Genomic DNA, 27,818 nt, shown 5'->3' on the forward strand with positions numbered 1-27,818 from the left:
TCTGCTGTGAGCTGATACAGTGCCTGGTCTACCGTTCTGTCTATCACATAACCAATTAAACTTCATCTTTACGTTTTTAAGTTTAAAGCAAATTTTAGGTTGGTTAATAAAGGTTCATAAAGGTTAAAATAATGCCCTCAGGTCACAAATATGCAGTTTTAAATATGTCAAAGCTGAGTGAACACTGATGTACGGAAGAGGATTAGGGCCAAGCAATAATAAAAAAATGAAACCATCTCGAGATTAAAGTTGTTAAATTTCGAGAAAAAAGTCGAGATAAAATGTTGATCTTGATCTTCCGTGCCACTCGGTCAGTACTTTAGTACTGAATTATAGTACTGATTTTTTTTTTTGTACACAGTGGGATTTATTTTTCTGTTTATGGTATTCCGATGGTTACGTTTCACGTTTCTGTAAGGATGCAAAATAAATCCCTAGTCCTTATTTTTAAATTGATATTGTGACTGTGCTGCAACACTGGCTATAAAAGTGAGCGCTCATTCCTTTATGTGATCGATAGATGGCAGTAAAACACTTCTGCTACAGCTGTATCAGATCTGCCTGAAATGGCGAATCTATAATTCAGTCTATGCACTTATCTTTTACTTTTTATTCTTAAAAAACAGCATACATGAACTAAAAGCATTTGCAACGATCATAGACTGTTAAAATGACAGCGATCACATTAATCACTTTAATATTTAAATATGAAGAAAGAATGCATAACTGATTTGATATGTGATAAATCCTGTGATGTGTTTAACTGACTATAGTGTCAATTAACTGATGACTGCAGCTGTTTAATAAGTCAAAAACATAAACATGCATGAACATGAATTATTGTGACGCACCAATAAAAACAATTGCCTCAGCGCATCACGGGTAATGGAGTTGTATGTTGAAGATACGCACATCCAATTACTTGCAAAGTTTACTAATATTTCTCATCCCAAAAATAAAGGGTGACAGCGACTCAGCGACAGAATAATTTGTGTCCAACGTGAAAATTAAGTTTAATATGTTTTAACGAGTTCAAAATAGTGAAGATCCAAAATAGCAGCTTCGGGGGCGTTAACTGTTTCTATTCTCGCGAGATCTCGTTGAAGCACCCAGTCTCCACGTTCTTTTTATTTATTAATGAACAAAAAGCAGTAACGTTAACCCTGTGAGAACGAATGAGAAACACACACATACAAACCATACCAGCTTCTGAATACAACCAATGCCAGACTACTAACTCCCTTCGGTCTGAGTTTCAAATCACATCTCAAGAGCGTCAGCCTGAGGACGTGAACTCTCGCGATGGTTTGCTATTCCTGCGAGCTTTCAGTGGCGTCTCGTTCCTCTTTTTTCCTCTCATTTTTTTTCCTCTCATTTATTTATTTATATATTTTTATCATCCAAAGAACAGCACAGACATACGACACACCGATAGAAATTACAGGATGTGATTAAAAAAACAACGTTCCCGCAGGGCGACGTGAACTCTCGCGTGTTTCTCGCGTGCATCTCGCGAGATTTGGGTCGTTCGCACTCAAGACTCCATGATCTGATCCCGAGCGGCGCGATCATCCCTGCGTGTCCCGCGCGCGTTCATGAGCGTCGTGCGGCGCTCATATCTCCGCTCAAATGGACTAAGAATGATCTTGTGAGGATGGAGAGCGTTAAACTGAAGAAGAGCAATGCTCTGAGTGTGGCCTTGAGATCCACAGCAGATGAAGAAGATGATGAAGGCCAGAGAGCATCGAACCCCCGACAGACGAAGTCAGACGAGCCCCGGACCAGAAGCCAGAGCCCAGCTGAGCTCAACATGCTCAACAAAGCCTGCAAGAGCAGCTCCAGTCTGCTGCTGAGGAAAAGGAGGGTGAAAAGGCACATGTCCGGTATCAGTTCATCTCATAGCCGAAGTCTGGACCGACAGACGTTGCTGAGACACCGAGCCAGTCCTCAGCTGCAGCTGTCAGACCGCCAGTGGGTCCGTCAGGACCTGCGCCGGGGCTCAATCCATGTGCACGACCGGCTGCTGGCGTGGTCACACCCGGCTCGGCCTGTGCTGTGCACCGTGGACAGCACTGCAGCCGAGATAGCGCAGCGCCTGCAGCAGGCCGGTGGCAAGACGTGCTCGGTCCTGAGGCTGAACGCTAAGAGCTACCTGTCCACCGATATGAATGGGAATTGTGATGGAGAATACCCACTTAGGCACCTTCACACGGGGACTGAGAGCCTCGCAGACCAGCCAGGTGACAGGTTAAGGCTCCTGCTCCTGGAGAAGGACCATCCATATCACCAGCAAGAATATGACATCTTCACGCACTCAGAGGCTAACGTGGACCGCACGTCCCCTCAGGACGAGGACTCCATGAAAAGATTTGCAGGCTCCGATGTGGAGACCAGCAGTGCTTGTGACGACCTGAGCTCCGGGGCCCGGTTCAGCCAGCATCGGGACTCGCTCAGTGATGACATGATCTTGGGCACGGATGCTTCGGCATTTGACAGCAGCGCCGCCGAGGGCCTGGATACATACGGGAGCTCTTCGGACGAGCTGGAGCTGGACTGTCCGACTGAGCCCATCCTGCCGGAGCCCGTAACAGTCGAGGCCGAGTCAGCTCTTGCCGTCGGCACTGACCCGCCTGCTCTAGGGCACAGTCCGGATTCAGTAGGCACACCGTCCAATTCGGACTCCAGTCCGGCCCTGTATGTTCAGCTTCACGGCGAGGCCGCCCGGCGCCTGGGCCCCGATGAGAGGCCCCTACAGATCCAGAATGATTTTCTCTTTAAACTGGGCTTTAAGGACCCGTGGCGGGTCCAGGAGGAGGGGATGAACACTGAGCTGGGATCACTCCTGCGCTTCTACGCAGGTAAATATTGGATGCATTTGCTAGTGTCTACTTCATGAATGCAGCCTGTGTGAGAGTCATGAGGCAGATGTTTTACATTCTCCATACATGAAGACTGCTGAGTTTGCTGTCAGCTGATGATGTGTGTTCATGGAAATGACACACCTGAATTTAGAGTAAAAACACTGACTGTGGCTCATGTACACAAACTGCTGCATGTTGACGTAGGCGAGATCGATTCACCATCTGTGTATGTGAAGTCACAGTCTGTTATGTGACAAATCCCTTTCAAACTTCCTAGAAATTTGAACTGCTCAAAGCAGTAGCTTTCATTTAGTTCTCAGTTGTTTTATTTAGTGTCAAGGTTTGTCTCTTGAAGTTTCTTCTGAAATTACTTTGTATTACAAGCAGTTCTCATGTTCATTGCCTTTTTAAGATGAATCACTTGTTGTATTCCTCGCGTGTTTTAGTTCATAGTGAGATTTGCAGACTTTGGCAGCTTGGCACATATCTGAGCACAGCTGAGATTCTGACATTGACAGTCCAGAGGAGACACGTGAGGTCTTTATCTCAGGAGAAAAAGTTAAAATTTTTAAAGAGATCATGATTTGTGATTGAAATGGTTTTGAATTACTCCTCATATAAATTTTACTTTACAAATTGCACAAGCCTATTTTAGAGAAACTGAGTACACGTGCATGCAGAAGATTTCACTTGAGAGATCAGCTCGCTGAGTTCACGTGACGTCAGGGTCAAGCAGTTGTTATATGACACGTGCATGTCAAAAATAGTGCCTACAACCCTTTAATTATTTACTTGCTTTAGAAATGGATTTTCTGAACGTTACAAATAAATAACTGGTCACACTTTATATTAGGTGTCTTTAAGTATGCACTGACAAAAAATGTTATGTACATGTTGTGTTGTTGATGTATGGTTAGGCATATTGGTGCAAGGGAAGAGACCATGTGTAATTATAGATGTGATTACAGAAATGAAATACAGCTGTAATTACATGCAGGTATTTTTTATATAAAAGTACAATGTAAAACTATATGTACACACTGCACAAAGCATTGTATCAAATGATTAGTTTAAATATTACTACATAGTAGTTAAAGGCACTTTATATAATTTTGGACTGAATAACCTTGCAAATTTTACTTTACTGAAGTGATTACAAACTTTAAAAACACACATGCGGTAAGGTTTGCATGAGACATCAGTTCATGTGATGTCACAGCTATATGATGATCACATGCCAAACATGACCCTGCAGTAGCTGTTTTTAAAACTTTAGCAGCAATACGAACAAGCACAAATTCACATTGATCCTCCATGTTTATGTTCCCATGGATCTCTCGCTTTCTCTCTCTCTCTCTCTCTCTCTCTCTCTTTCGTCGTTGGTAATAAACATGGCAGCATTCTCTGCTCCCACGGATGCACATGACATGGCCACAAAACCATTGTGAGCTGCTCTTGTCGCTTGGACGGCGCTCTTGTTCCGGTCTGTTCATTATCATTCAAATGAAAGGCTGAATGCTGTGTTGGTGCATTGGAGGGTGAAGAGAGAGAGGGGCGGCTCATGGGTTCTGGATATTTAGATGCTGTTCACCAGGCCTGTTCTTGGCTCGTGCTCCCTTTACCGTCTCACGCCAACGTCCATTGGCCCGTCGGCCAACAGTGGGCTGCAGGAAGCGCTTTCATTCATGCCGCTGAGAAAAACAGGGCTGTGAGGAATACGGATGGGGGAAGGAAAGGGCTGTGGGATTTGTTGGGCAGAGCAGGAATGGATCTTAGCAACTGTTGGAGCTGTTGTCTTAGGGTTAAGAACTGATTTAATATGAGCTGCAGACAGATTCAGACTTTTACAGTGTTGACTAGACCCTCCTCTAAGGCTTACACATACTTTAACCGTATAATGCCTACTATATCGTATTTGATACACAAATTTCTGTGATCAAAACATTGATGAAAAACCTGTTGCACACAATCTGCTACATGCTTTCTGTTGTCTGATTGATAGACTATACTTTTTTAACAAATAAAAGGCATTTTAGTATATTTGTAAAAATGAAATGTCCACCTTCAGCTTGTGGTTCACGTGTCTTTTTGCTGTGAAATCTTCACTGATTTTATGAAGCAAACATAAGAATAACTTTGATGTTAGTAATATTTCAAGATGAACACTTACTGGACTGAAGCAACTTGGCTTTACTTGATTATCCATACATTATTTTTCAAAAAAATCACGTTAAAATGTGGATATCATATATGATTCATCAAGCTTTTGAGCAACGTTTATTTGCTCCTCTCTCAATTGCCCTTGTATTGCATGGCATTGTATGTTTAGAAAAAACAGAACTTTGATCATAAAACTGAACATTTAATGTTCATCTTACTAATACATATATTATTGGGAACTGATGTATTTTAAGTAAGTAGTCTATACTATAACGTTATAAAAAGCTCTTTTTTAAAATATTTGGTCTAAAGGTTCAACTAACTGTTCCATTTTTTTTAAAAAAAAGTATCAAATTAATTTGGAAGCTTTATAAAAAACTACATTTCAATTCCTTGCTACTGCTTGGCGCCAAATTTGATTCTACCAAAACACATGAATTTTAGCATAGTCTATGAAATTTACAGTCTATGAATGAACATTACATTGAAGTGTGCCTGCATGAAAAAGATCATCGGTAATGGTAACGATAATCTTTGGACTTTCTTTCCGGTGAGCCTGACATAAAGTTTTATATTGGTCTGGTGTCTTGGCAGATGTTGGTTTTATTAAAGCTGCTTCCCTCATGTGATGAGGATTAATGGCCGGTCACCTGATAAGACGGATCAATAATCACTCTGCAGTCTATATAACGTACAGTGTTTCTGCAGTGTCCTCCAGTGTTATTATCATTCCTGGCATTGCTACAGAGGCATCCGGAAGCATGTTCCCTCCCCCGTCTGCGGGCATGTGAAGTATGTACTCAGACTCTTAGGGAATGTCAGGCATGTACGGCTCACTGTGGCTGTAGGAGACGCATTCAGTCTGAAGTGTGTATTAATATATGGACATCATGGAGCTGGAAAGTGCCCCAGTCTAAGTAACTTTTTATCCTGCAGATTTGTCAAAATAACATGTACGTCATCTGACATGTTGCATGATCATGAATGATATGATAAATGGCTTATGGCTACAGGTTTTCTGGTCATGGTTCTTGAGCTTGAATTTTATCATGCTCTTGTTTGAAATGGGAAATATATTTGATCATGAGGTGCTGTTTTATTAAGTCCAAGAACAGGAAACATTTGTAGCTATTTGAATTGAATGTTCTCAAAGTCATTTCATGGTTTATTTGTGATCTGACTGATAAAGCAGGAGCGCCGTCAGGATTTTTGTCAACCTGTAAAACAACTTTGTTAGATAACACATAATATCTAAACATCTCATTGCTGCTGCTGAGCTATCAAGCCTAAAAGAATATAAACACAAGGCAAAAAGGCGTGAAATATCAATGTGTTTTGCCTCCTAATAAAGTTGTGTGTTGCTCATGCTCTGCTTCAAGAACAAACTGTTACTCTTTTGTTGTAAGAAGACTGTAAACACACTTTTCACCTTTTAAATATAGAATCTAGTCAAGCTGATTATATTATATTATATTCAACTTGACTGGATTCCATAAATAAAAAAGTAATACATTACAATACTGTGGTATCTAGTTTGGCTCTTAGTTTTATTACAATATGTCATGCATATAACATCCTTATGTCATGTCTGTGTGACAAGGTAATATGACATGACCACAACAAAATTAAGTGAAATGACCCCGTCCATTTTCATCCATGTACCATATTATGTTTTGTTTTTTTTAGATTTTATAATGTATAATTTTAGTATGGATTTCTTCTCTTTATGCCACATTTATAGGTGTTCCAGTTAAATAATTTATAAAAGGTGCAATATGTATTTTTTCATCCGCAAGAGGTCACCTATTCAAAACAAAGGTGCAAAGTTTGAGGATGTGAGGAATCTTGGGACATGTGGTCTTCACCTCACAGCCGGTGGAAAAGAATCGGGATAGGACAGAAATCATGTTCATGGATGCGATTATTTACGTTACTGTAGTATGAAGCAGAGCAGGGCCAAGTGTTGTGGGAGCTGACCGAGGCCGCTGGAGCGATTGTTAATGAGAGACGAACGCAAAGCACCTCGTGGGCAGCGGAACTTTTATCATGCCGCAGTCGCCGCTTTCGCTTTTCCCAGTCATGAGTATGAGGTAACGCAGCTCAGTTTATCATATTAGATAGATTTGAGTGCGTTGAAAATTATGTTATAACATTACTCTGTGCGTTCGCACAGATAGTATGGTTTGTGCTCTTGTTCTCAGTCTTATCTAAACTATGACTGCACGATATATCGTTTTAACATAGATATTGAAGTTGATCTGTGATCCGTACGGACAACGCACAGAATTTGATAAATAGGCTAATCAATTTTATTGTGCCTAAAAATCAAAATGATGCATGGGAAACTGTAATATAGACTGCAGCAGTGCTAAACTGTTCACTTCATCATATAATTAACAGCACAAACTATCAACGTATGAATGAAACTCACTAAGACTGCCTACAGTTTCTTTTCTAGGCATAATTTTATTATATCCATCCATATATGTGGTTAACAGTCAAATCACATAAAACAGTGAAATTGATCCGGAACTCTCTCTTGTCTTACCTGAACCTGAGACGATGGCGTGAGCTCCACTGACAGTCTTCATTCCTATTGGTTGTCACCCACTAAATGTGCTGCTCATTTGCATAAAATAAATGAGTTCTCCGTTTTCCAGCTTGTTATCTGATTTGATGAAATCCACCAGTTTTGTGATAGGTTGTTATTTGGTGTGGGGCCATGGTGGGCTAAGCTCCTGTTAGAGCCGATCATGGGCCCCCTGTGGTGCCGAGACTGGTTTACTAATGTTTTGTGAAGTTGCAAACCAAATTTGCCGCAACAGCATCATGTATACTGTTTATGTGTGCGTCGTGCCATTTCTCAGACAAATACTTGGTATGGTTTGGTCTCTAACTGAAACAGATATACTTGTTGTGTTCTGCTAGTTGAGACCTTTTCATCGATGACACAAGTCTATCTGTTATGTACTATGATTTTACACAGGAATTTTTTTTCATGATATGAAAATTATAAAGCACTTCTAATATGTCAGCAAATTTAAAAGCACTTGTTCAGTGATGGTCATATTCCCTATATTCACTGTAAAGACCAGCTTCTAAGCTTTAAAACGATTCCTATTTTGTGTTGGTTAAGCAAGTGGTTGTTAAGTAACATGACTTATTAGGGCCCCGAGGTTATGGTTAACGATTGATTGTCAGTTTAAACAACGATTGATTATGGGAATTAATGTAAATTGACATCCCTATCTATCTGTCTTCAAACTAAAACTTAAAACTACACTCTTTCAATCTTAAACCATTTAAACTTCAAGATTCCAAAACTTCTTCCAAGTTTTTGACAGGCTTTTTCAAGCCATCATCAGCATTCATCTTGACAAACCTTTTTTTTTAATCTAGTTCTTGCTTGTTTTCTGCAGTATGTTTTGTCATTTGTTTAATTAGTATCTCTCTGTCGCTGTCTCTTCAGCAACACGCACTCACTTTGTCTGTTACGCAACTGTGTTAGTCTCCGGTCTTCCTGACAAACAGCTCAATTCACTCAAGCACGTGTGAGTGAATGTGTGTGTGTCACACACTGTGCCATTCTGCCCTTTTATACTCACACATCATACACACAAAAACTACTGCTGCAGTGTTTCATTACACTTACAGGACAGTACAGACATTTACAGTGGGTCTCATAAAAAGGTTGTAGATTGCTCTGAGCTTCAGCTGCATCCATTTTTTTTTTAAATACTGTTGTATAGCATTAATGTGACTGTGGGCTATAAGTGATTTCCCTCACTCACTACAACTGTAATTAAAACACACACCTTACACCTTATATTTACTTTCCCAGAGACAAAAAACCTTTATACAAAGTAAAAAGATTTTTTATTATACTTAATATGTTTTCTATTTAAACAACATCACAAGTCAAATTGTTACTTAATGGAGGTGTATATTTATTTCCCCATAAACTAAAAAATCTAAATTAGATGTAATATTTTTACTTACTAGTTTTTACTCAATATTTAGTTTAGTTTACTTGCTATGACAACTTTGAAAAATCTTAATGTTCCTCTCTAGAGTATTTTTAGTAGCTAAATATGGCCAGTGAATGGTAAATTGAATTATGGTCAGTGAATGGCTTTTTCTGAAGTAAATGTACCTTTCCTGACATATTTTACAAGCAATTTTTTGATGTCTTTCCGTGATTGAAACACAATTATATGGGAGATAATACAAGTTGTAATGTATCTTTCTTCGCTGACCCTGTTCAAACTACAAATTACTGAGACAAAAGTATTTGAACTTCAAAGACAACTGCTGCGTTCCAGTTTGCATACTATCCATCCTAAATAGTAGCCTAATCAAAATTTGAATTGGTGTTCCACCGCCATCCAACGGCTTTAGGAAAACAGAGCACTGGCAATATGCATTTAAGTATATAAATATAGGAGGAAAACTCCAGTCATTTGTATTTGCCACACTTCCTGCTACTAGCTGGTGGCAGTATGACTATAACTACATTTTGGCATGTAGATGTCTTCAGGCCAGGGCACTTATCAAACATGAAGTTTGAGGCAGATTGGACATTGTATGCCCGAGTTACAACAACTTCCTGTTTCGTGGTGTTAATCGCATACATTAGCACTTATCCAAGTGTTGCGTGATTTAATGTGTTTCTAGCATGTTTGGTACTTCGTGGCATATTTAAATGTGTTTCAGGGAGTGAATTACAGTGTAAAGAATAGCATTTCTTGTTGCAAACAGGTGGCACTGTGACTAACTGAATATTTGCATGTAGATGTCCTCAGGCCAGGACTCTTATCACACATGTGAAGTTTGGGGCAGGTTGGACATTGTATGCCTGACTTACAAAACCTTCCTGTTTCATGGCGAAACATCAGACTTTGTCAGGCCTCCATGGACACACCCTTCAACAAAAACTCAAGATCTTTGCAATTTAATGTCGCTAAGGCCTTAAGATTAGACTGACCAAATATGATGTTGTTCTGGTTAAATCTCAATGAGAAGTTAATCACAGTGTAAATCATGACTGTTCCTTTTGCCCACAGGTAGCGCTATGACTGTAACTGAATACTGGCATGTAGATGTCTTCAGGCCAGGACTCTTATCACATATGTGAAGTTTGGGGCAGGTTGGACATTGTATGCCCAAATTACAACAACTTCCTGTTTAATTGCGAAACATCAAATTTTATCAGGCCGCCACAGACACGCCCTTCAGCGAAAACTCAAGATGTAAATTTTCACCACTTCTTGTTTGGAAAGTTTCATGAGTTTCATGAGTTTTTGAGCATGTTTATGCCCTCAAAAATTCATTTCGGAGAAGAAGAATTGACTGAGCAATTACAATAGGGTCCTCACACCATCAGTGCCAGGGCCCTAACTACAAACACAAATAAAAAATGTTTTAAAAAAAACTACACACCCACTTTACCACTTGTAGTTACCATTTGTAATACACTTGAACCCACTAGTGTATGAAAGATGGGTTCAAGTGTACTACAAGTGGTAACAAAATACATTTTTTTTAATACAGAGATAGCATGTTAAAAGCACATTTTAGTTCATATTCATGATGTCTTACAGTAGCACAGTTGAGTACACTTAAGATTATCTTAAAGCTGCAGTCTGTAACCTTTTTTTTGGTTAAAAATGATCTTAAATCAATTCTTGAGCAAGTACATAAACATCTCCTTACCTTAGCCCCATTCACAACGGTAAGCTTGTAATAATGTGTTCTAATCCGAGTGGTACTGTTGGGTTTTTTGCGGGAAATTTAAGCATGCCGCCATTCATCTTTGCGTCATTACGTCACATCTGTTTTACATAAAGGACGAGTCCCAGCTAGTAGGCTATATTGCAGATGGCGGATCATTTATAGCCTTTTCTCACAGCAGCTGGAATAATTAAACGTACCATATTGATGGCAGATTGTATGGTATGACAAATTATTGTTAGAGATTAGACTGTACAGAAATTGAAATCCACAGGTAACACTAATACACACTACACGTAGTTACGCAATGCTAACGTTGTTAACATTAACAATTTGAGAACAAAGTATAAAAATAATAATAATTTGCACAGTTTGCTGTGATATGAGCTCAGCTATCATTAGATTTAATCACCATTGTTAGCACGATATATTGTAATGCTTTTTTTCTCAGTTGGTCAGAACAAAAGTGGCAGATTTGTTACTTATTTGTTCAGATGACATTTTCCGGTGAAAATTCTTATTTTGGTCACTACAATCTGTGATTCCGAAGTACAGTATCCTCACCAGTGTGGTGACTGACAACCATACATTCTCCTCAAAACATTAGATTAATTTGCGCTGTGCCGATGCACAACCCACGTAAAGGTGATAATTCCACAAATAACTGCAATTGCAGGTTTCAAAAAGAGATGGCGACAAAGAGGAAAAACTTACAGACTGCAGGTTTAAGAAGTACTAAAGAATTTTTTTTAGGATATTAAGTACAAAATTATTGCGCGAAAATAGAGCACCTTAAGTACATTATGGAAGTGTACTTTTTTCACCTGGTTATTGGCTATAACATTAAAATAATGATTAGCAATCATATTGGTTAAGAAATGTGGTATTTTCTCTTTTGCTTACATTTTTCTTATGTACTACAAATTTTTAGATTCTGAATGGTATCCCTTCTTAATTTTTCTCTATGTTTTATGAATAAATAAGTTCTGAAGTATGTATTTCATATAGATGTGAGTGTGATCAGCGGCGTGTGCAGTGCGCATTGGGCTGGTGATGTGGTTGGTGAAGCGCTGCAGTAGAGGCTCAGATGGTGTTTGTGTATAACTGCTGTATTGAGCATCTGGATCCAGATGAGATTTCAGGAGATTCAGCAGCATCTTTGTGCTGAGCTGTCTGTCTCTCCTCTCTGTGAGAAACTTTAGAGGACACGCCAAATCCTCCAGCCTCTCTGTGTTTCTGTGGGGATTTGAATGCACTGTGTGTCATCAATATATGTACTGTAATTGCAACTGTCCTCATACAGCCATCAAACATTTAAAGAAATGTAAAATATTTACAAATCTTTTAAATCATAAAGATATTTCCATAATTGCCCTTTTACCATTTTACCATTTTATCATTGAATTGTAAATCCCTTAATCATACCCCCAAACCGAAACATTTTATAGAGAATACTAAAAGAATAAATATAATGGACAGAAATGTGTAGGTAAATGACACTTTTTGTAACAATATAGCATTAAAACGATATTTATGAGCCATTAATCCCACTCCTACCTCTAAACCTACCCATACCAATTTCCTAAAAATATGTAGTTATAAAGAAAAAACATAATAGATAGAAAAGGGTAGCACTTTATTTTGCAGTCCTGTTCCCATGCCATGTACATACTATGTACTTATCAGATTGTATTTTACTAATGACTACACCTACCCCCAACCCTAAACCTACCCTTACAATACTGCAAATACAGTTATTAAATAAAATGAATAAATATTAAAATGTCCAGTGGCCGTAGCTGTATCCCTTCTAGTCTTTACCAGAGGAGGGAACAATCGAACTCCGGTTCGGTCCAGGCAATCGAACCAAGTGTGAAAGCACCCTAAATACTCTAACAGTCAAAGAAAAGCTTGGACTGTCATGTTTGTGTGCCTCATTGATGGGACCAAACTTCCCCAGTATGTGATTTTAAAAATGTAAGACGGTACACAAATTGCAAAACTACAATAATATTTCACTTCTGCTGTTATTGAAATTTTGGTAGGCTACATGGTTTTCACTATGAGATGGATAGCCTAATTGTTATATAATTCAGGTGAGCTACAGCTTATTTGGTAACACTTTACAATACGGTTCATTAGTTAACATTAGTTAACTACATTACAAGGAGTGCAGAATTATTAGGCAAGTTGATTTTCTGATCATATTTTTTTTCCAAGCACATTTTACCAATTCCAATCCACATCAATCTTAATAACTACTATTAATATTGTTTTTAATCATTTATAAGTGATATATAATTGTTCATGAAGGCTGGAAATGAAGAATGCCCTATATTCAGGTGTGCAGAATTATTAGGCAGGTTTTCTTTTACAGATAAAATGAGCCAAAAAAGAGATTTAACTCAGACTGAAAAGTCAAAAATTATTAAATACTCATGAGAAGGACGCAATACTAATGTAATACTAGAAATTGCAAAGTTAAAGCTTGACCATTGGACATTGAAATGCTCATTGGGTCAGCGGGGTCATACAAAAACAGCTGGAGAAGGAAAGACACGTTAACTGCAAAATAATTAAGAATTAAGGTGAAGAATTAAGTGTGAAACCATCAGGAACCCTTTAGTCTCCAGCGCCACCATTTCCCAGTACTGAAACCTACCTGGAGTCTTCAGAAGTGTGAGGTTTCAGGATCTCAGAGACTTAGGTTAGGTGAAGAATCCTAAAAAGCGACCTGCTCTTAATAAGAATCACAAGCTGAAGTGTTATAAAGTACATGAAGACTGGGTTTTTATAGGCCTTATAGACAGACAGCTTGAGAGTGACTCCTGAAGGACCAGCACCACATCCTCTTGTACCACTGTTTGAAGAATTTATCTTCCAGAATCTGGCAGTAAGGTGTGGGAGTTCACTTTTAGTCCATCTCTTATCCTGAAATGTCCATCTTGCAGAGATGGACTAAATGATCTTCCAAAACTTACTGCCAGATTCTGGAAGATAAATTCTTCAAACAGTGGTACAAGAGGATGTGGTGCTGGTCCTTCAGGAGTCACTCTCAAGCTGTCTGTCTATGAGGCCTATAAAAACCCAGTCTTCATGTATTTTATAACACTTCAGCTTGTGATTCTTATTAAGAGCAGGTCGCTTTTTAGGATTCTTCACCTAACCTAAGTCTCTGAGATCCTGACACCTCACACTTCTGAAGACTCCAGGTAGGTTTCAGTACTGGGAAATGGTGGCGCTGGAGACTAAAGGGTTCCTGATGGTTTCACACTTAATTCTTCACCTTAATTCTTAATTATTTTGCAGTTAACGTGTCTTTTTTTCTCCAGCTGTTTTTGTATGACCCCGCTGACCCAATGAGCATTTCACTGTCCAATGGTCATGCTTTAACTTTGCAATTTCTAGTATTACATTAGTATTGCGTCCTTCTCATGAGTATTTAATAATTTTTGACTTGAGTTAAATCTCTTTTTTGGCTCATTTTATCTGTAAAAGAAAACCTGCCTAATAATTCTGCACACCTGAATATAGGGCATTCTTCATTTCCAGCCTTCATGAACAATTATATATCACTTATAAATGATTAAAAACAATATTAATAGTAGTTATTAAGATTGATGTGAATTGGAATTGGTAAAATGTGCTTGGAAAAAAAATATGATCAGAAAATCAACTTGCCTAATAATTCTGCACTCCCTGTAGTTAACATGAGCTAATAATGAACTGCACTTATACAGCATTTATTAATCTTTGTTAATGTTAATTTCAACATTTACTAATACATTATTAAAAGCTTGTTAACATTAGTTAATGCACTGTGAACTAACATGAACAAAGAATGAACAACTGTATTCTCATTAACTAACACTAACAAAGATTAGTAAATACAGTAACAAATGTATTGCTCATTGTTAGTTCATGTTAGTTAATCCATTAACTAATGTTTAACAAATGAACCGTATTGTAAAGTGTTACCGGTTATTTTTATGGTATGCCAAAAGTGTTAATTTTAAAATGTGATTGTTGGTACATTTTACCAGTATTTACCATACTTTCAATACAAAAATTAAAGATAAAAGCATTTTCTTTATAAAAAATTTCTTTGTAAAATACAAGATTTGGTCTTTAAAAAGCCTTTTTCCAAAATGTAGGCTACATCTTGAAAAAGGGGGGTTGTCTTATATTCTTAAACTTTAAGGAAAAATATGGTACTAAACTTTTTTTTCACATGGAAAGAAGTCCCATATCAGACACTGTTATGAGCTGGCGACTGATCTGTATGCATAAAACATCAACAAATTTCATAATTTCATTTAATAATAGTCAGTCAATCCAGTCATAGGTCTTATTTCTGCTACCACTGTTTAGAGCAAGTGTTTAGCTGCAGCAAGTGGATGTCACGTCTTTGTGATGCTGTATAACGCACATGCCATTCATGTACTAAACAGTGAACATCATCATATGAAGCAGTAAATCCTCTGGACAGACAACACTATCTCTCTGAACATCTGGATCTTTCTGAAGAGAGTGAAGAATTAGCAGTAGTTTTTAGTCTTCTGGCAGCGGGACATCCTTTGACTCTGAGGTTGAAGTGTAGCTGCGAACGAGAATGGTAAACTCATCTGTGCTTAAACCCACAAGACCTTCGTTCATCTTCGGAACACAAATTGAGATATTTTTGATGAAATCCAAGAGGTTTTTTTATCTCCCATAGAAAGCAACGTAATTACCACATTCATGGTCCACATTCAGCAATTCCATCACTACCTGGTCACTCTCCTACGCAGCTGACGCAGTGAAGAGCTTCCGTGTTAACGTCTGAATGCTGGCTCAGTATTGGCCAATGCTGTTCATGAAAGCACCACGACGCATGCATGTGATGCTGACGCAGGAGCCAGCCAATACTGAGCTGGCGTTCTGACGTAGAACCTGGAAGCTCTGCAATGTGTCTTCAACATAAACTACGTATAAGAATGACAGGGTATAGAGGAAATTGTTGAATAAATTCGCTATATTTGTTTTGTTTTTGCGCACAAAAAGTATTCTCGTCTCTTCTGTTTAGTTGAAATGATGCTTCCTCTGATAATACAATACTTAAATATCAAAATATATCCCCAAAAAATTAACAATATGGAGGCATCAACTACATATTGCTTTAAAAAATGATGAAAATCATCAGATTGTGTAATGCAGCTGTGGTGGTGTGCCGAACCTCTCCAGAACATGTCCCTCATAGTCACAAGCCTTTTAAACTCCTGAAAGAAATTATTCAGGAGTTTTTAGCCCCAATATGTCACATAGGTGGTTTCACCAGTGCATTAGGCCACACGAGCAGAACGTGGACAAATATAGCCTGGACACACACCCTCTTCTGCTTTGTGCCGGATACTCAGAGGACTGGATCTCCCTAACTGCTCAAAACAGGATGAGGTGTGTAAAAACGGAGCCCATTTCAGACTGCTGACCCATGAACGCAGGGTCTATGTCCTTGGAGTTATCCATAAGGCTGGAAGACAAGTTAGTGGGGCGTCCCACTTACTACAGCATGGAATGATTCACTTTAGGTCAGCAATGTGGAAAATTCATATGAATTCTGTAATGTGGGACTCAGTTCATCGACTTGGTAAATTAGTTATTTGCTAATCAGATGTGATGGTTTGAATTTAACAGGAAATGCGCTCAAACTAATATGAGGAACTAAGGTACTTTTAAAAGTACCATTTACATTGTAGCCAATTATAGACATGTTAGGTGAATGTATGAACGCAATGGCCATTCAGAGGCGATTAAGTTAATAATCTGCTCAATAGTGAGTACTGAGTACTGAGCTGCAGATTCTACCCCATTATAATAAACACTGTACAATGCAATTTAAAAATTTAGAAAACATTGTACATACACACTGTACTATTTTGTCAGAAATAATGAAAAATATCTTTCATTCAACAGTTTTAATTTTAACTGCAAACTTTTTAAAATACATCAAGTAATACAACTAGTTTGTTTGCTGGCTTCCGTGGCTACAAATGTGTTTTCTGCAAACTGGCAACCCGGGGTGTCAAAATACTATTGGGTAAATTGGCACTGAGCGGGATCACACAGGCAAAACAAAAGCATTCTGACACGGAACGCACAATTCAAAGTGGAATAACTGTCTGTAACATTGTTTTTCGGAGAAACAAGTATGTGAACTTAGCATGTTTCCCAAATCTCTGCAAACATGTTGTATTTTTGTCATTTAGTACAGTCAAAAAATTGACATACAGCACCGTTAATTGATAAACACTGAGCAAGCTATTGTTGTACATAAAATATTCATGTTCAGAATAGTACAAATAATACCAAAAAAACAGCATCACACACCAGAGATGGGTTAAAAGAGAGAGATTAAAAAGAGCCAATTTCTCTCCAAAATGGTGCCAGTTTTAGACATGAGAATCACTGATATTTACCTCAACCAATGCACTGAAATAGGCTTAGATAGTGAGTTAACTACAGTGTAATTCCATTCCATTGAATATGTTACAATTTAAACATAAAAAAAACACATTGTTCTAAAAGTGAGCATCATCCCCTACCTTTTACGCAGCTAAATTTACTTAAATGGTTATGTGCGGGGCTCCGTAGCATCCAACTCTGAATGTAACAAAAGTTTTGAACTTGAAATGATGAAGGTGATCTATAAAGGTGGAGCTGGGGAAGGTGGAGTGTTTCTGAAAGTGTGCTGCAAATACTACAGCAAATGCTGACCAAGTATTTGAGGGTTGAGCAGCGAGCTCATTTGCTACTAATACAGCAGGAACCAATCATCTGTGCTCTACAGAGTATGATGTGATTTCAAGCAGATTGAGTTAAGGACCTAACAGCCATCTAGAGTTTCATAACAAAACTTTGTATTAACGTGAGTATTTGTGATTCGTTACTTCACACCCCTGAATATAACAGGAGTTTTTACTTGTGCTGAAGTGATATCAGCTTTGTAGATCCATGCATTAAAAGGATAGTTCACCTGTGACAACACTAGTTCGGGGTGTATATGTCAGAGAAGAGCTCTCGAGCAGGAAGGGCTGTGGTTTCCTCTCGCCCGGGGAAAAGGCACAACAGGCCTAAATCATGCTTAAGGTCCATGTGAGGTCTCTCTGTCTGTCTATGGCAGGGATAGGCAACATCGGTCCTGAAGTGCCACTGCCCTGCAAAGTCCAACACTGAAAAAAAAATCACCTGTAGCCTTACCCTGTGTCTCAGTCAGCTCCCTAGCTTCCTAGGTCATGAATCAGTATATCGTGTAAATGAATGTGGCTGACTCCCTGATCAGTTCCCTGACTTCTGAACTAGGGAGCTGATTGAGATGCACACTTAATAATCCTGAAAACATTGATTAGCTTGTTCAGGTGTGTTTGATTAGGGTTGGAGCTAATTTCTGCAGGACATTGGTACTCCAGGACTGACATTGCCTATGCCTGGACTATAGCATCAAGATTTGTAAGCATCTTTATTTTTATTTTTTATTCATTCACTGTAACAGGTCACCACATAACACAAGAGATAACACTGTAACTAAGGCATTTGAGTGAGACCAGTAATTGATCGAGTAGCTGGTCATTTTTTAACAACAATAAAAACCTTCACAAATACAGTGGTGTTAATACTGCGGTCAATCAGTATGTTCACCAGTATGAAGCTGTATGTGTAACATGAAGCAATGTCTGTATTTCCCTTCTCTGAAGAAGGTAATGCTCTTATGCAGATCTGAGGTGTTGTTATTTATGAATAAGAATGGGTGCCATGTTAAACCTTTGCTGAGGTCTTACTGTAAAGTGGGCTGCAGCGCTCCATGCGGCGTACCGTGGGGTCCTGACCCACATACTGCTGCTTTTGGGTCAGATCTTACTTGCTCTGCCTGAAAGAGGTGAAAGCAGAAATATTGCTGCATAGTTAGTCAAGAACATGCAGAACATATTGTACATATGTTTCTCTATGGCTGATGTAAACTCAATCCAGATGGAACACTCTTAAAATACTGAAAGAATCTTTACATGTGAATGCAGTTCCCAACCTGAACTACTCTATTCTACTCTTCTACTCTGATTCTACTCTTTGATAGTACTGACTAATTCTTCAGTAGTACTACTGACTCTTGAATTTTGCTCTTAATACTGCTTCAGTCCACTCATTATTACTACTAGTGACAGCTGAACTCTACTTTCTCTCATCTAGTACTGACTTCTGATTTCTGCTCTTTAGTAGTACCAACTGCTGAATTCTGCTTTATATTAGTACTGACTATTGAATTTCACTCATTATTAATACTGACTGTTGAACATCACTGCCTCTTTTCCTGTTTCTGACTGCTGAATTCTGATCTTTCCTAGTACTGACTGCTGAATTCCACTCATTACTAGTACTTACTGCTGAACTTCACTTAATCTTTTCTAGTGTGCCAGAGTCACAGGCATTTGCTAGTGTGGAAGATTTTTACTTCAATCAGTTCATTTCTTGTACAGATAAATGCAAACAACAATTGTGCTGTGTGAAATGTGTTGTGCGTCTAAAGCTGCATTATATGTGTTGACAGTAGGAGTGGAGCAGCGAAGTCAGGCAAATTTTTTTCCTCTTTTTTTGCAGGAAAACCTCACAGCATCGAGAGCTCTGAGCGCATCCAGCTCTCCGGAACATATAATGTACGGAAAGGAAAGCTGCAGCTACCGGTGAACCGCTGGAGTCGAAGGCAGGTGATTTTATGTGGCACCTGTCTAATGGTGTCCTCAGTGAAGGCCAGCCATACGGGCAAGATGCACATCCTGCCACTAATCGGAGGAAAGGTACTGAACCCATGCTTATTATCCTATTCGTTAGGCAGCTGGGAATGTTTGTCCCAAACCAATGATCCTACAGCCATTTCTCCCGAAGTGCACTGGGCGGAAGAAGTAAAAAAAGAATTGATATTTTTCTGCATTTTGACAGTATTCTATGTATGGCTTAAAATGATAATTTTTCCAGCCAGAGAAACCATATCTTGGACCAAACTGCTATTGTTTTTAAGTAAAAGGTAATCTACGGATAGATTTGCATGAAATGATTTTCACAATGTGGAGTGCATTAAAATCATTTAATACACACCTAGCCATAGATTACGTCGCTTATACCATGGTAACTTGCCAGCATTGATGAGTTATAGCTGTCATTGATTTTTAGTGGCACACAAATTATACAGGAATTTAAAATACCTTATTTAAAAATGATTAATTTAGAATGATGGTTAAAAAGACTGGAACTACCTGTCCATTAACCTGTCCATTAGGGTGACCACCCATCCCGCATTTTGCGGGACAGTCCCAAAATTAGGAGCTTTGTCCCACATTTCTGGATTATCTTTTTTCACAGCTACACCAGCAAATATTTCATCTCACATACTGGATAAGAACCATCAATAGCTGCTCAAAGCTGCCCAAATTGATGATTTAAAGCATGTAATCATCCATCTGTTACAGTTGTACTGGTTTGAAGAGATGAGGCAGGTACGGATTTCCACAATACACAATACTTTAATCCAAAAGGCAAGAAGAACCAAACATACAACGTAAACATAACATTAAGACGGACGAGGAGTGAAGGGAGTGAGTGCAATATAAAGGGAGTGCAGATAATAGAGTCCAGGTGCAGGTGATCCGTGATGAGGAACTGACGAGGGAAGTGAGTGCAGGTGTGGAGAACAGGAGGATCATGGGAAATGGAGTCCAGGGGAACATGGGATCTATAACAGTACCTGGAGACCTCAAACCGGAGCAGGGGGAGGAGTAGACTGGAGTGGAGGTCTCCAGGGCAGGCTCAAAAGCCATGGCGGGTCAGGAGCCGTGGGCAGGCGGCTGGAGCGGCTGGCTCGGCGGCTCGGCGGCGGCGGCTGGAGCGGCTGGCTCGGCGGCGGCGGCGGCTGGCTCGGCAGCGGCTGGAGCGGCTGGCTCGGCGGCGGCGGCTGGAGCGGCTGGCTCGGCGGCGGCGGCTGGAGCGGCTGGCTCGGCGGCGGCGGCTGGAGCGGCTGGCTCGGCGGCGGCGGCTGGAGCGGCTGGCTCGGCGGCGGCGGCTGGAGCGGCTGGCTCGGCGGCGGCGGCTGGAGCGGCTGGCTCGGCGGCGGCGGCTGGAGCTCCTGGCTCCGGCGGCGGCGGCTGGAGCGGCTGGCTCGGCGGCGGCGGCTGGAGCGGCAGGCTCGGCGGCGGCGGCTGGAGCGGCTGGCTCCGGCGGCGGCGGCTGGAGCGGCTGGCTCCGGCGGCGGCGGCTGGAGCGGCTGGCTCGTTAAAAAAAGTCAATAAGCCAGTCCAGATCTGGCGGCTCGCACAGGGTTGGAGCGGGCTCTGGAGATACAGGAGCGGGCTCTGGAGATACAGGAGCGGGCTCTGGAGATACAGGAGCGGGCTCTGGAGATACAGGAGCGGGCTCTGGAGATACAGGAGCGGGCTCTGGAGATACAGGAGCGGGCTCTGGAGATACTGGAGCGGGCTCTGGAGAGACTGGAGCGGGCTCTGGAGAGACTGGAGCGGGCTCTGGAGAGACTGGAGCGGGCTCTGGAGAGACTGGAGCGGGCTCTGGAGAGACTGGAGCGGGCTCTGGAGAGACTGGAGCGGGCTCTGGAGAGACTGGAGCGGGCTCTGGAGAGACTGGAGCGGGCCGCTTCCTCCTCCGCTGCTTTCTGGACCCAATTGAGGAGTGTGGGTCCAGCGTTGACCAGGAAATCAGTTCACTGGAGGGATATGCAGAGGGAGACGCAGGCTGACCAACTGGCCTGGCCACCCGTGTTTCAGGAGAGACTGGACGAGATGAACACATATCCTGAACCTCATCACAATAGAAACTAGATCCGTTTAAATATAAAAATTAGATTAATGGTTTCGTTCAGGGAAAAATAATCTTCAGGTTCATAAAAACGGATAGTGTTCTCGTCCAGTCCGTCCAGAAACAGGGTGATTAAACGTGCCTCAGACCAGTTAGTCAGAAAAGCTAGCTCTACGAACTCCTCCACATACCTCTCCAGTGAACGTCCAATCTGGAAGAGCCCGATAAGGCGATCAGGGTGAGAGGCGTTGGAGGCGCAGGAGCCAGGGAGCTGGTCAAAGTCTCCATCTTCTTGTGGAAATCCAGTCTATATTGGTCCGTCTTTCTGTTACAGTTGTACTGGTTTGAAGAGATGAGGCAGGTACGGATTTCCACAATACACAATACTTTAATCCAAAAGGCAAGAAGAACCAAACATACAACGTAAACATAACATTAAGACGGACGAGGAGTGAAGGGAGTGAGTGCAATATAAAGGGAGTGCAGATAATAGAGTCCAGGTGCAGGTGATCCGTGATGATGAGGAACTGACGAGGGAAGTGAGTGCAGGTGTGGAGAACAGGAGGATCATGGAGTCCAGGGGAACACGGGATCTATAACACCATCCTGATGGCAAATATTTCCAACGAACAAAACGTGCGCCTATCCCATGGATGCTCGAATGGTCGAGAACTTGGAAAAACACGAGATATTCTCCATTCATTTCAACCCCCCAAAAAATTGATTGCAACTTTTAGACACGACTTTCTTCTCACATTAATAGTTAATTTTTTAGGTGGTTTTTGTGGCGTTATTGTAATGACAAATATCGAGAGCGCATTATTGTAAAGCGAGAGCGCATCAAATGCACGAGCAGGAAGCTCTCCGCTCACAAGCGGATTCCCTTCTCGCACAAAATGGGTCACGCGCCCTCTCTCGCTTACAAATTACATGTGCATGCTCAAACTTTGCCCTTCTTCGTGTGCACTCGTCAATCTAGAATAGTCTTCTCTCCAGGATTTAATGTTGCCAGAAGCGCAGCATTATAGTGTGGGCACCCACCGGCACATATATGTCAAGTTTGCCATCGAATGTAAATCAGTATTTACATTGCATAATAGTAGTAAGTTTATCTGTCTCACACGTGTCCCTCATTGTCCCGCAAAATCACATCTACTGTCCTGCAATAGATCAATAGCCAGGTGGTCACCCTACAGCACACACTCCCATCAGAAATGAATGGTCACATAGACCATGGTGTAAGTCAATTTAAATGTTTTGTGTAGGAACTAAAATACAGTATGCATATAAATAATCGAGGAATGATTAAGGTGACTTCAATATTCACAGTATTCCTTCACTTTAAATTGCCTGTGTGTACTGATCACCAGGTTATATTTATAAAACAACTTTCCCAAGATCCTGGTTACTTTAACAATGAGCAACACTTAAAACAAGAGTTCAGGGAGAGGACAGACATAGTGGACATTGGTTAGTGAGTTGTAAAGTTTTATGGTGGTTTCGAGAGTTAATGAAGTGCTAAACAAACAGAGGTGTGTTTAAAGTCTCATACTCTGTCAGTGTTCATTTATGTTCTAGACTGCTAGACTAAATATTAAGTGCTTTCTGCCACATCAAGCATCACTGTTGCTGTTGCTCATAGTTTGAGCTCTTGATGTAAACAGACCTCTGACACTAATGAATATGATGTGTTTTTACCCCACTGCATGGGGAGTGTATCTCGTTCATGTGTAAGTTTGAGTGTGTTTGTGTTCAGGTGGAAGAAGTGAAGAAACACAGTCACTGTTTGGCCTTCAGCTCAGCGGGACCTCAGAGTCAGACCTACTATATCAGCTTCGACAGCTTCACTGAACACCTGCGCTGGCACCGACAGGCGGCTAAGGTGTGTGTGTGTGTGTGTGTGTGTCTCCTTCTTCACACTACAGCTGATCCAAAATCTAGTCGCCTCATTTGCCAACATTTTCATACAAGCAAAACTTTGATACAGACCATCCATTATCCTGAATGGTTACTGTCTTTGTATCATTGGTAAATGTCCAAAAATCATGGAACTACTGTGGTACCTTTCGTTGCTTTTTTTTTTTCCAAATCAGTAACTGCTTTAGAAAGTAGGTCTGTGAACAATTCAAACATCAAAAATGTGTAATAAGTTTCAAATATAATAATAATAATAATTAATAGTAGGTTAACAGACAGTCTCACTAGGATTTCCAGGGACTTTTTTCTGATTGCTACAGCTTTTCTCAAAAATTGTGGTGATATTTTGCACCAATTTTTTGTGTAGATTTGCAGTAAACCCCAATAAAATAATCAGGTATTTTTTTAGTGATGCACCAAAATTTCATCAACTGAAAATATTTGAAGAATTTTCAGAAACGTTCACATTTGATTAGCGATTCTCTGATGTCGCTTCTCCAATATCTCGATTTTAATCGATCTTCATTTTGATGAACCAAGATATTTCAGTCTATACTGTTTTCAGCTGATGTTGTCATTATTTGTAGCACCTCCCATCCATTAAACACAATAAGCTTTGTGAATTGTTACTTTTGATATGAAAACAAGTCTCAGGTTCCAAATTCTGTCAATTTTATAACAAGATTCAAACAATAAATTAAGTTTTGATGCTTCTTAAGCCCTGAGTGTTACGGGTGGCTGGTAGAGAGATGAGGCAGATACGGATTTCCACGATAATAGAGACTTTACTTCAAACAATGGCAATGAACAACAGACAGACACCTTAACAAAACAGAGAACGGACGAGGAGTGAAGGGAGTGAGTGCAATATATGGGGAGTGCTGACAATAGAGTCCAGGTGCAGGTGATGAGTGACGATGAGGAGCAGACGAGGGAAGTGAGTGCAGGTGTGGAGAACAGGAGGATTCTGGGAAATGGAGTCCAGGGAAACAAGGGATCTGTAACAGTACCTCCCCCTCCCGGTAGGCGCGTCCTCGCGCCGTAGATGTAACAACCGGGAGGGGGGCGGGCGCCCTGGAGACCTCAAACCGGAGCAGGGGAAGGAGTAAACTGGAGTGGAGGTCTCCAGGGCAGGTCCAAAAACCATGGCGGGTCAGGAGCCGTGGGCAGCCATGGGGGGTCAGGAGCCGTGGGCAGCCATGGGGGGTCAGGAGCCGTGGGCAGCCATGGCGGGTCAGGTGCAGCGGGCAGCCATGGCGGGTCAGGTGCAGCGGGCAGACATGCAGCGGGCATACATGGCGGGTCAGGTGCAGCGGGCAGCCATGGCGGGTCAGGTGCAGCGGGCAGCCATGGCGGGTCAGGAGCCGAAGCCTTCGAGGCGTTGAGCCCAGGCGTCGCTGAAGGACTGGCGGGTGATGGCGGAACCGAAGGCTCTGCCGACCGAAGCGCAGCCGGGGCTCCAGAAGGCCGCAGTGAAAGCAGAAGGACAGCCAACAAAACGAACACCGGGGGGAGTGAGGAGGCCAACTGAATCCGAGGGACGGAGTGACGGAGCGGAGACGGAGGAGTGAAGTCCAGAGGGGAGGGCAGGCTGATGAATGACCAAGGTGAGAGTGGAGGCAGGATGGAGACTGGTGAAGCTGGAGGACTGATGGGCAACGGTGGAGCAGAGGGAGGTTGGAGCCGGGGTGAAGGTAATCGCCCAGAGGTCCGAGGTGGAGATCTGGGCGAGGGGGCTTGAGGTGGAGGTGCAGTATAGACATGACTTGGAGGAGGCGGGAGAGGGAGGCAGGGAGGGAAAACAGTCTTTGGGCTGGAGAGTTCAATCACAGAGACCATACTAGGAGCGGCTGGCTCGGCGGCGGCGGCTGGAGCGGCAGGCTCGGCGGCGGCGGCTGGAGCGGCAGGCTCGGCGGCGGCGGCTGGAGCGGCTGGCTCGGCGGCGGCGGCTGGAGCGGCAGGCTCGGCGGCGGCGGCTGGAGCGGCAGGCTCGGCGGCGGCGGCTGGAGCTGAGGGCTCGGCGGCGGCGGCTGGAGCTGAGGGCTCGTAGGCGGCGGAGACTGGAGAACTTTGCTCGGCGGCGGAGACTGGAGAACTTTGCTCGGCGGCGGAGACTGGAGAACTTTGCTCGGCGGCGGAGACTGGAGAACTTTGCTCGGCGGCGGAGACTGGAGAACTTGGCTCGGAGGCGGAGACTGGAGAACTTTGCTCGGCGGCGGAGACTGGAGAACTTTGCTCGGCGGCGGAGACTGGAGAACTTTGCTCGGCGGCGGAGACTGGAGAACTTTGCTCGGCGGCGGAGACTGGAGAACTTGGCTCGGCGGCGGAGACTGGAGAACTTGGCTCGGCGGCGGAGACTGGAGAACTTGGCTCGGAGGAGACTGGAGAACTTGGCTCGGAGGAGACTGGAGAACTTGGCTCGGAGGAGACTGGAGAACTTGGCTCAGAGGAGACTGGAGAACTTGGCTCAGAGGAGACTGGAGAACTTGGCTCGGAGGAGACTGGAGAACTTGGCACGGAGGAGACTGGAGAACTTGGCTCGGAGGAGACTGGAGAACTTGGCTCGGAGGAGACTGGAGAACTTGGCTCGGCGGAGACTGGGGTTGAGGGCCATTTCATCCCCTCAAATACAATTAAAATCCCCACAGGCACTGGAGCTGGCTCTGTGGGGACTGGAGCTGGCTCTGGAGATACTGGAGCGGGCTCTGGAGATACTGGAGCGGGCTCTGGAGATACTGGAGCGGGCTCTGGAGATACTGGAGCGGGCTCTGGAGATACTGGAGCGGGCTCTGGAGATACTGGAGCGGGCTCTGGAGATACTGGAGCGGGCTCTGGAGATACTGGAGCGGGCTCTGGAGATACTGGAGCGGGCTCTGGAGATACTGGAGCGGGCTCTGGAGACATTGGGGCCGCTTTCTTCCTCCTCCTCCGCTTACTGGGCCCAGTAGCGGAATATGGGTCCAGCCTGGGGCAGGCAGGGAGTTCGCTGGAGCGGTATGCGGAGGAAGCCGGAGGTTGACTGACTGGCCCGGCCAACCGTGTTTCTGGATGGACCGGACGACAACACTGATCCTGAACCTCTTCTACTAAGAAATTGGAGCCATTCAACCACAAAATTAAATTGATAGTGTCGCTTAAGGAGAAACAAAAAACAGGTTCATCAAAACGGATAGTGTCGTCATCCAATCCATCCAAAAACAAGGAGATCAACTGAGCATCAGGCCAGTCAGACAAGAAAGCAAGCTCCACGAACTCCTCCACATACCTCTCCAGCGAACGTCCTACCTGCAGGAGCCCGATAATGCGTTCGCTGGCTGTTAGAAGAGTGAGAGGCGCTGGAGGAGCAGGAGCCAGGGAGCTGGTGGAAGTCTCCATACTGTGGAAAACCAAAGTATTTAGGTCCGTTCTTCTGTTACGGGTGGCTGGTAGAGAGATGAGGCAGATACGGATTTCCACGATAATAGAGACTTTACTTCAAACAATGGCAATGAACAACAGACAGACACCTTAACAAAACAGAGAACGGACGAGGAGTGAAGGGAGTGAGTGCAATATATGGGGAGTGCTGACAATAGAGTCCAGGTGCAGGTGATGAGTGACGATGAGGAGCAGACGAGGGAAGTGAGTGCAGGTGTGGAGAACAGGAGGATTCTGGGAAATGGAGTCCAGGGAAACAAGGGATCTGTAACACTGAGTATACTTAGTTTTTTTTTTTTTTATGAGTATGCTAGCATAAGCACACAGTCGAACGCACAGCCTTGTAAAGTATACTTCACTTGACTGGAGTTACAACTCATGTAAATCTATTTGTATTCTTTCATGCTAGAGCTGTACAAATGAGGGTACTTTCTTATCACTTTGCACAATCTGTCATCAAAGTGTGTCCGAAAAAAGAAGATAACATACATATATTTTTTTCTTTTGGTTCCCCTTTTAGTGATTGCTGCTATAGTAACACAAATTGCTTTCACTTATAGATGACATCATACCCTTGGTCGGCAGGCACAGCAGATTTCGCCATAGTTGTTGCCTGTGTTGTATAACGTGTACGTGAATGTGGGGGAGGAGGCATCAAGATAAGGCTGTGATTTCACTTTTAGTGTTTCTGTAAAGAAAATCCTGGAGGGACTGAGCAATAATACATTAAAGGTGGGGTAAGCCATATTTCAAACACGCTGTGGGACACAGCCCCTCTCTTCATTGCTCCGCCTCCAAAACATACCCTCCAATCCTAACCACCCTGCTCCGAGTCAGTCTCGAACTCTGATCGCTGCTGGCAGGGGAGGCGAGTGCACTATCAATGACGCTAAACACCGCATT

The 27,818-nt window shown here is 42.4% G+C and overlaps 1 protein-coding gene across 5 annotated transcripts in view; it reads left to right on the plus strand.

Annotated features, from left to right (window-relative positions):
- The first annotated feature begins 1,551 nt into the window (after window positions 1–1,551).
- phlpp1 (PH domain and leucine rich repeat protein phosphatase 1) overlaps window positions 1,552–27,818 on the plus strand; it is a 70,258-nt gene continuing 43,991 nt past the window's right edge. For all 5 annotated transcript variants that reach the window (XR_010891870.1, XM_067362182.1, XM_067362180.1 and 2 more), the window contains exons 1-3: window positions 1,552–2,858; window positions 19,380–19,576; window positions 23,338–23,463. Coding sequence is in view for 4 of the 5 variants with exons in the window: in XM_067362182.1 (XP_067218283.1) it covers window positions 1,655–2,858; window positions 19,380–19,576; window positions 23,338–23,463 (1,527 nt within the window). In the remaining variant the exon portion in view is untranslated. The remainder of the gene's footprint in view (window positions 2,859–19,379; window positions 19,577–23,337; window positions 23,464–27,818) is intronic.

This window comes from Chanodichthys erythropterus, chromosome 16, assembly GCF_024489055.1.
Source record: "Chanodichthys erythropterus isolate Z2021 chromosome 16, ASM2448905v1, whole genome shotgun sequence".
In the NCBI taxonomy this organism is placed as follows: Eukaryota; Metazoa; Chordata; class Actinopteri; order Cypriniformes; family Xenocyprididae; genus Chanodichthys; species Chanodichthys erythropterus.